This window comes from Ovis canadensis, chromosome 2 (genome assembly GCF_042477335.2).
Source record: "Ovis canadensis isolate MfBH-ARS-UI-01 breed Bighorn chromosome 2, ARS-UI_OviCan_v2, whole genome shotgun sequence".
Classification (NCBI taxonomy): domain Eukaryota; kingdom Metazoa; phylum Chordata; class Mammalia; order Artiodactyla; family Bovidae; genus Ovis; species Ovis canadensis.
In genome coordinates, this window is record NC_091246.1 from 83,774,268 (window position 1) to 83,790,778 (window position 16,511).

Consider the following 16,511-nt stretch of genomic DNA (forward strand, 5'->3'; position numbering starts at 1 on the left):
CTGTGCACAACCACAGAGACCCGGTGCAGTCAAAAATTAATGATTATTTTGCATTTTAAAAAGCCCTAAAAAAAAACAGTTGTAACACATGATATTGTACATGAGGTGGTGACCAAAACCATTCCCAAGAAAAAGAAATGCAAGAAAGCAAAGGGGTTCTCTGAGGAGGCCTTACAAATGGCTAAGAAAAGAAGAGAAGTGAAAGGCAAAGGAGAAAGGGAAAGATATACCCACCTGAATGAAGACTTCTAGAGAAATCAAAGAGAGAAAAGAAAGCCTTCTCAAGTGAACAATGCAAAGAAATAGAGGAAAACTACAGAATGGGAAAGACTAGAGATCTCTTCCAGAAAATTGCAGATACCAAGAGAACATTTCATTTAAGGATGGGCACAATAAAGGATACAAACAGTATGGACCTAACAGAAGCAGAAGATATTAACAAGAGGGGGCAAGAATACACAGAAGAACTTTACAAAAAAAGACCTTAATGACCTGGATAACCACGATGGTGTGATCACTCACCTAGAGCCAAACATCCTGGACTGCGAAGTTAAGTGGGCCTTAGGAAACATCAGTACAAACAAAGCTAGTGGAGGTAATGGAATTCCAGCTGAGCTATTGCAAATCCTAAAAGATGATGCTGTTAAGTGCTGCACTCAATATGCCACCAAATTTGGAAAACTCAGCAGTGTCCACAGTGCTGGAAAACGTCAGTTTTCATTCCAATCCCAAAGAAGGGCAATGCCAAAGAATGTTAAAACTATCATACAATTGTACTCATTTCACATGCTAGCAAGGTAATGAATGCTCAAAACCCTTCAAACTAGGCTTTAACATTACATGAACTGAGAAATTCCAGATGTACAAGCTGGATTTTGAAAAGCCAGAGGAACCAGAGATCAAATTGTCAACATCTATTGGATCATAGGAAAAAAGCAAGGTAATTCCAAGAAAACATCTAGCTTGGCTTCACTAACTATGTGAAAGCCTCTAACTGCGTGGATCACAACAAACTGTGCAAAATTCTTAAAGAGATGGAAATACCAGACCATCTTACCTGTCTCCTGAGAAACCTGTATGCAGGTCAAGAAGCAACAGTTAGAACCAGACATGGAACAATGAATGGACTGGATGAAAACTGGGAAAGGAGTACATCAAGGCTGTATATTGTCACCCTGCTTATTTAACTTACATGCAGAGTACATCATCTGAAATACCAGGCTGGATGACTCACAAACTAGAATCAAGATTGCAGGGAGAACTATCAACAATCTCAGATATGCAGATGACACCACTCCAAGGGCAGAAAGCAAAGAAGAACTAAAGAGTCTCTTGATGAGGGTGAAAGAGGAGAGTGAAAAAGCTGGCTCAACATTCAAAAAAACCAAGATCATGGCATCCAGTCCCATCACTTCATGGCAAACAGAAGGGGAAAAAGTGGAAACAGTGACAAATTTCATTTTCTTGGGCTCCAAAATCACTGTTGATGACTACAACCACTAAATTAAAAGACGCTCACTCCTTGAAGGAAAAGTTATGACAAAACTAGACAGTGTACTAAAAAGCAGAGCTATCCCTTGGCCAAAGGTCTGTACAGTCAAAGCTACGGTTTTTCCAGTAGTCACATATGGCTGTGACAGTTGGACCATAAAGAAGGCCGAGTGCTAAAGAATTGATGCTTTCGAACTGTGGTGCTGGAGAAGACTGAAACTAGAGCACTTTCTAACACCATACACAAAAATAAACTCAAATTGGATTAAAGATCTAAAGGTTTAAGACCAGAAACTATAAAACTCCTAGAGGAGAACATAACGCAAAACACTCTCCGAGAGTCCCGTGGACAGCAAGGAGATCAAACCAGTCAATGCTAAAGGAAATCAACCCTGAATATTCGCTGGAAGGACTGATGCTGAAGCTCCAATACTATGGCCATCTGACATGAAGAGCCGCCTCATTGAAAAGACTGACGGTAGGAAGAGAAAAGGATGACAGAGGATGAGATGGTTGGATGGCATCACAGACTTAATGGACATGAGTTTGAGCAAACTGCAGGAGCTAGCGTAGGATGGGGAAGCCTGGCGTGCTGCAGTCCATGGGGCTGCAAAGAGTCGGACATGACTGAGCAACCAACACATACAGGGCTTTGTCTTAAGATCTGTTTTCTTGTCTATCTATACTCACTCCCGAGAAAATCTTCTATCAGGTTCCATGGCTTTAAGTGCCATCTTTACAGTAAAGGCCCCAAACTTACATATCTAGCTCACACCACTCTATTGAAATCCAGACTTCTGTATCTTAACATCTATATGTCTACTTAACATCTGTTCTTGGATACTGAATTGGTACCTCAACAGATACAAAATTTTTTAACTTTTTCCTAAAATTTGGTCTTCCTCCAGGTTCCTCCCTCTCAGTAAATGGTATCTCTATTCTTCCAGTTCAGGACATAAAACCTTGCAGTCATACTTAGCTTGTCACTTTCTATCTCATATCCCACATCCAAATCATCTCCAAATCCTATTAGCTCTCAAACTATAAGGCACCACTTTTCAACACGGCCACTATCCCCTATCCACTGCCATCTTGTTGGGACTGTATTTTAATAGTCTAGTAACTGATCTTTTTGTTGCCATCACTGTCCCTAAATTTACTCTTCCTAGCAATCAGTTTTCCTTCTAAAATGTAAATGAGTTTGTGTAATTTTGCTAGAAATCCTTCAATAGATTCCAAAGTCTCAATCTTTAAATTAAACCTCCTGACAAAACAAAGCCTCGCCTCCAATCCCAGCTCTCACTGCTCTCAGTTATCTCCTATTACTGCTGCCCTACCTCTTTCCACTCAAGATACACTGGCCTCCTTACTGTACCTTGAAAATATCAAGCACGCTCCCACCTCACATTCTTGGCATGGGCTCTTTCCTCTCTCTGGAAGGCTCTTCCTCCCAGTATCAGTGACATGCTTGAGTTTCAGATCTCTGCTCTAGTGTCAATATGAGAAAGGCCTCCTGTGACTGTATCAGCATTACTTTCTATCCCTTACCCACTTTTGTTATACATTTCATAATACTAACCTTATACCATATATTTGCTTATCACCTGGCTCCTCCAATTAGGATGTAGGCTCCTTAATTCATGAACTTTACTGTGGTCTCTGCTGCATCTTCAGAGCCTAGAAGAGGCACCGTGCACAAAGACGCTCGACAAATATTTTTTAACTGATTCATGAGTGTTCTTCAAAATTTTTGAAAATAAACAACTGTTTTACAAAGAAAACTTTACATCCAAAGTGGTAATAGTCTTAATCAGTAGAAAGCAATTTTATTCATAACTATTATTTGTAAGTTACTTTCTGGCTTTTTTTTTTTTTTTTGCTGGCCCGGGATGTGGGATCTTAGTTTCCCAACCAAGGATCAAACCTGTGCTCCTTGCAGTGGAAGCACGTAGTCTTAACCACTGGACCACCACAGAAGTCCCCGTTTTCTGTGTTTTTATGAGACTAGCCTGAAAATTAACATGAGAGGTATTTGTGATCTTTCTGCTACTGTGAAGGGGTTTGACAGCCTGCACATCACTGTGCTTTGTGCCAATTCATCCTCTTTTGTAAGGGATGGCACTATGCATTGCAGCACATTTAGCAGCCGCCCTGCTAAATGCCCGCAGCACTCTCCCAGTTGTGACCATCACAAGTATCTCCAGATATCCTTACCAAACTCTCCCTTCTTCCCCCACTGTACTCCTGGCAGGGGTTTGTTTTCTGTTTTTTAAAAATGAAAATAGCTAAGATCACAACTAAGATATCTAAAATATACAGATTTGAATTTTGAAAATGGCTAAATAACCAACTTCACATGCTGAGGTTAGGTTCATGTGGCACTTGCTTTTTGCATAAAGTAAAATCCTACCATATATGTACAGTTAGCAGCACTTTCTGGGATGGGCTTCAGCTTCAATTTTATTACAATTGAATCACAAAGTTATAGGATTATACTGTGTAGTACTCTCACCTCCAGTCTCCAAGTAAAATGTACTTTTCAGTTTTGTTAAATCCTAGTGGAAATTAATATCTGAATGGAAAAAGAAAATCACTCTTCATACCTGACTCAAGGCTCTTGCTGAGTGATCAGAATTATACATTAAATTTGGATACAGATATAGGAGCAAATTTCACTGGCACCTGACTGCCAGGTTCATGGCTGAAGGTAAAATATCTCAGAAAAATAATTTTGTCTGCCTTCCTATCTTTAACAGGAAAAACTCTAGAAAAGTTAGAGCAAATTGGTAAGAAAGCAGGATACTATACTTTCTTGCTATATGCGTCAGATAAAAAATGAGAGATGAGTGAGATTATAAAATTGCATTTAACCACTTAAACTCACAGTGACTAAAAGATTCTCACAGAGAAATTAAACTGCTAAATTTTTACACTAAGTGTAATAATATTCATAAATAATTAGCTACATAGAATTTAACGAGGACATACATTCAGGAGACATGGTACTGCAAGGCAAGGTCAAGATTTAGTATAAGGTTTCTTTGTTCCACCTCAGTAAAAGCACAAGGATATACGACATACAGAACTGACAATTGTTAGAACAGTAGGGTATTCTTATATAGTTTTTTTTTAACACATATTAACTAACTATACATCTGACACCATACCTTTCTAGCAAAAAAAGAAAAAGGAAAGAAAAATTTACCAAGAGATGCTACTTCGACCAGCATTTCAGGAAAAGAGACAAAACAAATTATCTCTATACTTATTAATGAAATAACTTTCATTTCATATTTATCTCAATTTCACAATATTTTTGGCTATTCTTGCCAAAAATAAGCGAAATACATATTTCCAGAAATTTTATTCATTCTAAAATGTCCATAATAAATGATTCTATATAAATATAGCGTAAAGCCTAAATCACTTTTTAAAACAGCAATAAATAATTGAAGTACTCAGTATACTTTAAGATTGATTATATAAGAAGATTAAACTAAACTATAAAGAGATTTATTAATACTCAAAGCTACCTGCAACCAAGTCCTCTAGCTACTTCTATTCTTTGTTAGCCAAAAATCTATGCAAATAACTCCATGGCAAGGTTCTATCTGACATCAATCCTTAGCAACACTATTAGATAGGAGCTAATTGGAATAATAATAATGCATCTTCCTAGCAGAAGAGTTGGCTGGACTGCTAAACACTATTTATTTTCCTCTCCTGAATACTGGCAACATGTCCTTTATTGAAATTCTCCCCCATCCTTTCCCACTTCTGTAACTTACCCCATAGCCTTAAATGCAGTTAATATATTAGTTTTCCCCCTTCACATAAAAATAGACACAAAAGAATCAACTAAAAATTACTTGAATCTACTTCATCTAAAAACAATTTAAAAGATGTAACTTCAGAACTGTGCCACAAATGATTAGTTGCATAAACTCTACGCTAATAGTTACAGATTATTTAAGAAAGAAAATAATCTCTTATTTTCTCACATAGAAAGAATGTAGAGATAGTACTGCCTACAGTGTGTGATTGCCAGCAGGTACATACTTTCTAAAATATTTCTAACTTTCTATAATGCTTTTATAACATGTATTTTGACAATCTTTACATTAGATTAACTACTAAAAATGTGCTGATTCAATTAAAAATGAAAATAGCCAAGTATGAATTTACCAATCAGGAGATCCAATAAGATTTCTCTGGAGATTTTGTGGATGTTTGACTGTTTTTTAAACTGCTGAAAAATCTTCCTCAGGGTAAAGTGCAAACAGTCAAATAGTAACTTGATAAGTAAAGAAAGCATACTGACTCAGGCATAGACAGAAATGGGCCCAAACACACCTCTGGCAGGTGGGATAATTCTCTGCTTAGACAAGTTACTAGACCTCTCTACCATCTCAGTACCTTTTCTGTACAATGGGAACCACACTACTTATCCTCTCATGGTATTTTAAAAGAGTTGACATTTTCCACTAATTCAACTGTTACAAATCAAGAAAAATATAAAGTAAAATTCCTGAAATAAATGAATGAAATATTCATGGATCAATAAATAGTGAGCTATAGAAAGCATACTCCCTAATTATAATGACACCTTCCCTCATATTTAATTAAAATGTTATAATTTTCTAATAATGGTTTTGGTAAACAATTAGCATACAATAAGATCAATTACATTTTTATAATTTATTCTGTAAATTATTAAACTATATTTTTACAATTTAACAAGATGCCAAATGACCAGATATTTGCTTATAAACATTTAAAATTTATTTAAAATGTAAAAAATAGTCAAACAGAGACTCTGACCAAAGAAAATTTATTTTCTTTAATATCTATCCATTTTATTAATTTAAAATGCCGAATTGCTCCCCAGCTACACGTTTTGAAATCTTTTAAGATGATTTTCATCCTAATCATGCTTAAAGGAAGACATTATTTTCAAGAGTATTTTAAATAAAAAATAACATTATAGTGGCATGATAAATACAAATGATGGTTGAATTAATCTGACATCTAACATTTGAAAAACTCCTACAAATATCTCCAAGTTTATAATTTTTATTAATTTTGGATTCTGTGATTCTAACTGAAAATGTTTTATTTATCTCCATTTATTTAGAAAGATACCTATTACTTATGTTCCTGCAATTTTCTAAATATGAATTTTTGTCTCAATATTACCTGAGAATTTATAGAGATTTTTTAAAATTACTATTCACAAAGAAGATGGTAATATTAATTCTTCTTGGGTTTGTAGGCCTTCTTTAGTATAAGACTTAAGCTATAAATCAATATTTACAACACAAAAATCAATCCTGATTTGGGGCACTGATTCATGGTGAATAAATTCCTTGTCTTCCTTTCTTCTTATTACCCCTTTCTCTAACTAAGGGATATATTAAAGCATTTCCTTAAAACTTCACATAGTAAAAACACATAAATCCTTGGAAGCCCATGATAGGTGGATATTTTAAAAGTAAAGATTAAGAAGAAATCTAAAAAGCATTAAGTTACTCTCAAAAACAAAGGGGTTATTACAAAGCTATTAAAACAATCCAGCAGAGAATGTACTTTCCTGAAAAGGCAAAGCCAAGACAAGAGAGAAATGGAAGAAAATCAGGTTCCAAACCCTTTACTTCCCAGAGTTTGTGAACCGGCCTGCTTTCTCTCAATTCTTTGTTTCTTGTGCATTTAACCAATAATCTACCAGTTTTCTCCTAAATACAGGTTAAGTAACACAACCACAAGTTTAAAAGTCAGTCTTTTCCTCTTGTTTAATGAATACTTTCACAATTTAAGAAAAAGAAAAAAAGAAACAAAACCCTAAGCAAGAGTTGTTAACACTTTCTTTTCCCACCTAGAGAATAAGCACTCAGCTTTAGAACTGAAGACGGTCTAGAAAAGATATATGCTGCCACCTACCTACCTGAAGGGGCATAAAGGAAATACACACTAAAGCTTTCACTTCCTCTGGCTGACAGAATACAGGGTCAGAGACCACAGCATACTTTGATTGTACTTTTTCTCCACAAGAAAGAAGTACAGTAACCAGCAACACGATCTCCAAAGATAATTAGGGATATCTGGGGATCTTTATACCATAGCCCAAATAACAGAAAAGAACAGCAAGTTTTATGAAGGTTTCTGATACTATCAAAACAACTTTACATACAAAACAGAGCTGGATATACTTTTTTCTTTGTTTTAGAGAAAAATGAGAGACACACAGTGCTTAGGAAAAAATGGATGGGGTAGGATTGTTTGAAGAATATTCCACTATAAAACACTACTGTATAAAAAACACTAATAATGATTTTTGTACTGAAATTACTGGCAATTTTCTGCCTTTATAGAAAATATGATAAATGTCATTACCAAAAATAATAATAATAATAACCTGCTATAGTAAGGAGAGTTTTCTATTATTTAGACTTAAGAAAATTTCCTACAGAGTTTATTAGTATCTTAGAACAAATGTGACCTTAAAACCAATTTCCAATTAACTGCCTCAAGCCTTTCAGCCTTTTGTTATTCTATTGTCCAGCAACGATTTCCTTCGTTTCTCCATCTGGTTTAACTCTATTGATACTATAAAGTCCACCACCAGTTTAATTCTCTACAGCACAACAACAGCTCTCAAATCTTACAGTTACAGGAGCATTCTTCTGTACAACTCCAAAGGATACTGTTTATATAGATTAAGAGTGCTGTCTCCTGGAATTGTGCAGTTAGGAAGCAATGATAAAAATCACCTGGGAAAAAATTTTGAAACAAAACTGTATGCCAATGATACTTATGAAAGAGGAGATTGTATGAGAATAACCCTACCAATAAGAGCACTACTAAAAATCAGATACAACTCAATTAATTGGTAAACAAGCAGCTGACTGAAGACACTGAGAAGTGGCCAGAGATGACCAACATCCCAGGAAAGGTAGAAATGCACTAAGGTGAGTCCTACATTCCACACTGTTTTTTACCTGGAGGTAACTGTCAACTCATAAACAGTACTGTATGAAAGGTCAAGTAGAAGTGGAGGCTCAGAGCCTTCTACAGTCCCCCAGAGCTGGGGAAACAACACAGCAGAAGCCACTGTACACACTGAAGTTTCCAGCTGAAAAACCCTGCAAGGCTACAACATAAGAGAAAGGAGAAACGGAAACTGGTTCTTCATGAAGACCAAACCCAAATCGTAAGCCCTTACAAAGTCTCAACAAACGTAGCAAATTTCATCTTCAAAAGAACTGCTGTATTAAGACCAATGCTCTGTTATTTAGCCTTAGAAATATTTATTACACAAATTTTTGGCTGGATCAAGATGAGTCCTCTCTTATCGACTGTCCACAAAGACAACTAAATCGTATCTTGAAAAAGAAAGCATCAACCAGGTCTTCTACAATTTGTCATATAAAATGCCTAGTATCTAACAACTTATCAGATGTATCAGAAGAAAGAACACATATCTGACACTAAAAGAGAGAAGAAAAAAGTCAACAGAAACAGATTCACAAGTGGATCTCAACACTGAAGATATCAGACATAAACATTAAAAGAACTTGCATAAAAATGTTCAAAATTTAATGACAAATAAAGAATTTCACCAGAGAAGTGATCTATGAAAAAATGGAAATTCTAACAGTGAGAAATATTGTACAAAGCCAGTATTAACCAGATATAAAAACCAAATAACACTAAAAGTATAGACCCATATACCTGACGAACAAAGATGTAAAATTCCTCAACAAAATATTAGCAAACCAAATTCAACAATACGTTAATAGGATCACACACCATGATCAAGTGGGATTTAATTCCAGGGATGTAAAGATGCTTCAACATCTGCAAATCAATCAGTGATTGATTATATCAATATACTACATTAATAAACTGAAGGATAAATATATGATCTTCTCCAAGGACATAGAAAAGTACTTGACAAAATTCAATATCCATTCATGATAAAAACTCAACAAACCAGGTATAAGGGTGAACATATTTCAATATAATAAAGGCCATATATGACAAGCCCACAGAAACATCACGCTCAATAAAAAGCTGAAAGGTTTTCCTCTAAGATCAAGAATGAGACAAGAACCACCATTCTCATCATGAATATTCAACACTGGATATCAAAACAATTAGGCAAGCAAAAGAAATAAGATATTCATTTAGAAAGGAAGAAATAAAACTGACATTATTGGCAGATTACATAGTATTACATATAGAAAACCTAGAGACCACCAAAAAAGTGTTAGAACTAACAAATAAATCCATAAACTTGCAGAATACAAAATTAATATACAAATATCATTCACATTTCCATAAACTAATAATAAACTATCAGAAAGTTAAGAAAATAATGCTATTGATAACTGTATCAAAAAAAATAAAATACCTAGGAATAAATTTAAACAACAAGATGAAAGATCTGTTCAGTGAAGAAACTTATGAAAGAAACTGAATTGAAGACAACTAATAAATGGAAAGCTCTTCAAGGCTCACAGGTTGGAAAAATTAAATATTCTTAAAATGGCCATAGTACTCAAGCAGTCTACAGATTCAATGCAATCCCTATCACAATTTTGACTTCATTTTTTTTCACAGAAATAGAACAAATAATTCTGTGTATAGAACCACAAAATATCTCAAATGACCAAGTGATCTTAAGAAAATCCAAGCTGGAGGCATCTCATTTCCTGATTTGAAAATACATTACAAAGCTATGGCAATCAAAACGGTATGATACTGACATAAAAAGACACTGAGATCAATAGAACTGAACAGACAGCTCAGAAAAAGAAAACAAAAAACATTCTTACGTGGTCAATTAACTTATGACAAAGAAGCCAGGAAGAGTCAATGGGGAAAGGACAGTCCCTTCAATAAACGGTTCTCAGGAAACTGGACAGTAACATGCAAAAGAATGAAACTGGATCCCTACTTTATACTATACACAAAAATCAGCTCAAAATGATTCAAAGACTTGAATGTAAAACCTGAAACCATAAAACTCATAGAAGAAAGGGTTTTGGGTAAGCTCCATTAAACTGGTCTTGGCAATGATTTTTTGGATTTGATACCAAAAACAAAGTTACCAAAGCAAAATAAACTAGTGTGTGGCTACATCAAACTAAAAACCTTTTGCACAGCATAGGAAACCACCAACAAAATGAAAAGGCAACCTATGCGATGTGTAAAAATACCTGCAAATCATCTCTCTAATATGGGGTTAATATTCAAACTACATAAAGAACTCATATAAGTCAACAGAAAAAAAAATGATTAAAAAAATGGCAGAGTACCTGAATAGACACTTTTCCAAAAATATACTGATAGCCAACAGGGAAATGAAAAGGTACTCAATATCACTAATTATCTAGGAAATCCAAATCAAAACCATGAGATATCGCCTCACACCTGTTAGATTAGAATGGCTATCATCAAAAAGTAAAAGGTAAGTGTTAACAAGGATGTGGAGAAAGGGAAACCCTTTTGCACTGTTGGTGGGAATGTAAACAGCTAGAGCCACTATGGAAAGCAGTATGCAGACCTCTCAAAAAATTAAAAATAGAATTACCATATGACCCTGCAACTTTACTTCTGGGTATATATGCAAAGGAAATAAAAACAGGATATCAAAGAGATATCTGCACTCCCATGTTCACTGCAGCATTATTCACAATAGCCAAGATATGGAAGCAACCGAGGCATCCATTAATGGACGAATGAATAAAAAAGATATACACACACGCGATGGAATACTATTCAGCCATGAGAAAGGAGGAGGTCCTGCTATTTCTGATAACATGGATATACCTTGGTGGCATTACACTAAGTGAAATAAGCCAAATGGTATCACTTACCTGTAGAATTTTTTTTTTTTAAGTTAACTCTAGAAACTGAAAGTAGAAAAGTTCCCAGGGGCTGGAGTTGGGGTAAAAGGGAGAGATAGGTAAAAGGGTACAAATTTTAGGTGTAAGATGAATAAGGTCTAAAGGACCTAATATAAAACATGGTAACTACTGTTTTATCACCATATTGCACAACTGAAATTCACCGAGAGAGACGACTTAAATGTTCTCATAAAAAAGATTAATATGTAAGGCGACATTTGTGTTAACTAGATGTGGGAATCCTTTTAAAGTATATGTGCTGTGCTAAGCTGCTTCAGTCGTGTCCAACTCTTGGTGACCCCATGGACGGTAGCCTGCCAGGCTCCTTTGTCCATGGGATTCTCCAGGCAAGAACACTGGAATGGGTTGCCATGCCCTCCTCCAGGGGATCTTCCTGACCCAGGGATCAAACCCAGGTCTCCCGCATTGCAGGCAGATTCTTTACCGGCTGAGCCACCAGAGAAGCCCTTCAAACCGTATACATACATCAAATTATCATAATGCACAATTTAGGTATCTTATAAATTTATTCATTAATTATGCCTCAACAAAGCCAAATAATATAAATAACTAAATCATAAAAGAAGTTAGAGAGAAAGACACATTACTTCAATGAATGAACTATAAAACTAACAACTGACTTTACAGCAGAAATCATGGAAACCAGGAGACAAGGAAATAATATCTTTTAAAATCTGAAAATAACTCTAAACCTATAATTCTATGCCAAGCAAATAAATCATTCAAAAATAAAAGAGAAATAAAGACATTTTCAGGTGAACCAAAAACTGGCAAAATTTGTTTCAGTACACTTCCACCAAAAGGCAGGAAAAAATATTCTCAGAAAGCAGCTTAGAAACTTATGAAATCATGAAGGATCAATAAAGCATCAATATGTGGGTAACTCTAAACAAATACTGACTTTATATAACATATGCATTATAACACATAATTTATAAAATTAAATCTTATCATTATGAGTTTTATTTCTACATCTATTTTATGCCCCCATAATACCAAAAATGATGATGATAGGAGGGGTTCTAAGGCTACTCCATTTATTATCTCGGGAATGTTTAAAGTATCAATTTATATTAAATTTCAGAAAACCAAGGAAGAATGTTTTGATCTCTGGGAAAACCATTTTTAAAAGAGTAAAAGAGAAAAAGCCTCAGAAGGGATATGTTGGAAATTTCTTTCAGTTGAAAATTTCAAAGCAGATAAGAAAAGGAGAAAAATGGAAACAAAGAACAGAGGGGTGAAGTAAAAAATAACTAGTAGGACGATAGGATTAATATCAATCAAAATAAATGAAATAGACCATTTCAATTAGAAGACAAAGATTATCAAACTAGACTTCAAAAACGAGAGAAATATTTGGTGTCTACAAGATACAAAGACAACTGATAAAGGTTATAAGTAAAAAGTTGAAAATACTAACCAAAAGAATAAAATAGCCAAATTAGTAACAGAAAACACAAGGCAAGATAATTACTGCAGATGAAAAGGTATAATTTATGATACCAGAGTAAACTCATTAGAACAGTATTAGAATTCCAAGACTGTATGTACCTAGTGTGTCACTTCAGTCATGTTGCAACCCAAAGGACTGTAGCCCACCAGTTTCCTCTGCCTGTGGGATTCTCCAGGCAAGAATACTGGAGTGCATTGCCACACCCTTCTCCAGGGGATCTTCCTGACCCAGGGATCGAACGTGAGTCTTTTAGGTCTCCTGCAGGTAGGTTCTTTACCACTAGTGCCACCTGGGAAGCCCTATGTACCTGGAAACATAGCTTTAAATTACCAACATCTTAATCAATGAAATGATTAGAATTCATTTCAGTGAATGCTAAGTACTATTGAACATTCATTTTCCTTCAGATCCTTGGAATATTTAGGGCTATATATTTCAAGGACCTAAAGGAAAGTTCAATCCCTGAGTCAGGAAGATACCCTGGAGAAAGAAATGGCAACTCACTCCAGTGTCCTTGCCTAGGAAATCCCATGGACAGAGGAATATGGTGGGCTACAGTCCATGGGATTGCAAAGAGTCAGAGACGACTGAGTAACTAACACACCAGTAAGTTTAAGTAGGTTAAAGACACCAGTAATAAACATACTATATAAAAACAGTATCAGTCAAACATAATAGTCTTTTCTTATACTGGATAACACTATGGTAAAATTCTCCTGTCCATATACCTAACTTAAAAATATTATGAATCACTTCATTCAGAAAATACACCATTAACAGGGTTAAAACACAAAGGATTTTTCAATAGGATGCCAAATGCTCTCAGAAATATCATAACATAAACCCTTTGGGTTTCAATTTCATTACCTCTAACATGAAGGTAATTATAAAAACATCCTACTTAATACAACAAAGATACTATAAACCTTGAACAATTCCTGCTCAGCACTACTAGCTAAAACTCTGTCAGGTCCCTAGAACTATCTGTAATTTACTGCTATTACCAAAGTAGCTTTATTACAACCAATATGATAGAGCTAATTATTTGATTTTCATCTGGTAATCCTACTAACAATAATTATGATTTTTAAGAATTTTAGAATTACCTGTATTGTTTCTACAAGTGATTGCTCTAAAGAAACTCGGGTTTGAATTTTTAAAACCCAACTGTACTGCCTTTTTATATTTTCATCCTGGACTTCACATTTCTTAATAAACCTTTACTACACTGCTAGTCTTTTGTTAGTATGCATGTAAATACACGTCTATATATATGTTTCTAAGTATATTAGTATCATCTCTAATCAGTTTTTCCATTTAAAAAAGTGCTCTTTCCTCTAAGTGATAGTAATTTTTCCAGAGTTTCTACCTTTTCGTTTGGAGAGACAAATCAGTTTGTAATTTGTAATGTCTTAATCCTTCATTTAAATATTACCATTATATTCTTATTTGAGTGTTGGAACTTTTTTATTCTGTCATTGATCTCCTAGTAATATTGTTAAACAGTCTGTTAAATGTTCATAAAAATTAAAGGGGCAAAGCAAAACTGTTCCCTTCTGAGAGCTTTCACCAAAATCAAATGTAACATGAATTGAAAATCTCTTATCTACCAAGAACTTTTACATGTGTTATCTCATTAAATCTCATTATTATTCACATTTTTCAAGTGGATGTTACAATTCAGAATGTTAAAGGATGTGTCAAAGCTTATACTCACAATAAGAAAAGCCAGGCTTAATTAAAGGTGTGTCTATTTATAAAATCAAGATCTTTCCACTACTAGAAGCTGGTAAATGCAAGATAAAGAGCCCGATACCAAATCTTTTAGGCTTTTCAGCACATATGCCTCTGTCACAGCTACTTAATTTTACTGTTGTATTACAAAGGCAATTGCAAACAAAACTTAACAAATGAGAGTAGCTATGTTTCAAACAAAACTTTATTAATAAAAACAGGTAGCGGGTCAAATTTATCCCAACACCCATAGTGTGCCAACCCCTCCACAGTGCCACGGTGCATTCCCTCCTAGAGAAACTCTACTAGCCTTTCATTAATACCACTAGATTCTACCTCTCTCTCCATTCTTAAGATATTCTGATCTTAATCTTACAGGTACATTTTTATTTTAAAGCTCTTCTAATTAGGCTCAATCTATTGCATATTTGAAACAGGTTACTTGGAAAATACATATAACCTTTTACATGTTCTAACTACAATACCAAATATATCAGAAATTAATCTATTGTTGAGATTCAAACCCAAGGAGTCTGCCTTTAAAGTCACACTCACATCTAGGCCACTTCACATGGTGTGGGAATTAAAATAAATGACATGTGCAGAAAGTACTTTGCTGACCCTAAATGACTCTTTAAATATTAACTGCTGTTGTTTCAGCGCTTCTGATCTGGATGCTTTGGGTGACCATTCTTTTGTACCTGGTTTTATCAGAAAGTAAAATCAAAATATAAGAAAGCATAAAAAAGAAATTCATCTGTAAGATAAAACATTTCTAAGACTGTAGTATCAGGATGCACTAAATTCTCAGTGTGATAAATGTCAAACACCTACATTTACAGTTCTCCCCATTGAACTTTTTTGAGTTGTTTGCATCTAATTTAATTGCTCATTCTGCATTTAATATGTAGAATTACCTTGATAAGGCCCACTAATATATGCAACCAAGCAACAACAGTAAATACCCTCTTTTAATTATACAAAATGATCCTGTGTACAAAAAAGATCTAAATACACAGAACTCAAAGACCTTCTCTCAACTGTTTCATTATTACAACATTTAGTTGTATGTGCCATCACTAAGCTTGTTATTTTTAATAGAAAAGATTTAAAGAGTATAAAAGGACTTAAATAGGAAATTAAAAAATACCCTTCTTCATCAGAAATTCTATTCCTCTTCCCTGTCTCCTTCCCTATCTTGCTTCCTGTAAGTACACATACCCTCTCTCTCTCTCTCTCTCTCTCTCTCTCTCTCACACACACACACACACACACACACACACACATACACAGAGCATTCTAAAAACACAATCTAAGTCAAAATGGCACACAGGATCAGGCTGAAATACAAATTCTACAAAGCACAAAAGATACGATTCAGAAAACACAAACCCAGGTTCAAATCCCAGTCTACAACTAAAACCAGTTAAATAACCACTTCCTAGCTTTGTGCCTTCAGTAACTATTTATTTAACCTCTATTAGTCTATTTCCTCATCTATAAAAAATGGAGGAAAAATCATACCCACCTCATGTGATTGTGGTGTGCATTTAAGTGAGAATTAAAATCACACGTCCATAGCACAGTGCTGATATTATAGTCAAGGCTTAAAACTCGTGGTTGATGTTATTACTACTACTACCTTTAACACCACGGTTCTGGGTACATCTTATTAACATATATTGTAGTTCCTCTACAGAGTGGGAAAAGCATTGCCTCAAATGGATATATAACAACAACTTTTTAAAGCATCTACAAATTCATCTTATCACCAATGTTAAAAGTTGGAGTTGGGGTGCTGGGGAATGAATCCTTTTCTCAAGAACTTAATGTTCCTTTGAGAACTTTTAAGAATTAAACAAGTCTATTTTTACTCCTGAAAAGAAGTAAGAAGCTAACCTTTT

The 16,511-nt window shown here is 34.8% G+C and overlaps 1 protein-coding gene across 13 annotated transcripts in view; it reads right to left on the reverse strand.

The window, feature by feature from the left end:
- The window catches only part of ZDHHC21 (zinc finger DHHC-type palmitoyltransferase 21), a 65,386-nt gene that overhangs the window by 22,555 nt on the left and 26,320 nt on the right, over positions 1–16,511 (reverse strand). For 4 of the 13 annotated variants that reach the window (XM_069576597.1, XM_069576598.1, XM_069576599.1 and 1 more), the window contains one exon: positions 14,509–15,308. The exons of 8 other annotated variants lie outside the window; for them this stretch is intronic. In XM_069576597.1, the coding sequence (XP_069432698.1) occupies positions 15,264–15,308 (45 nt within the window). In that variant the 3' untranslated portion in view covers positions 14,509–15,263. Of the gene's footprint in view, positions 1–14,321; positions 15,309–16,511 lie in introns of those variants that run through there. One more of the 13 variants, XM_069576596.1, reaches the window with a different exon arrangement.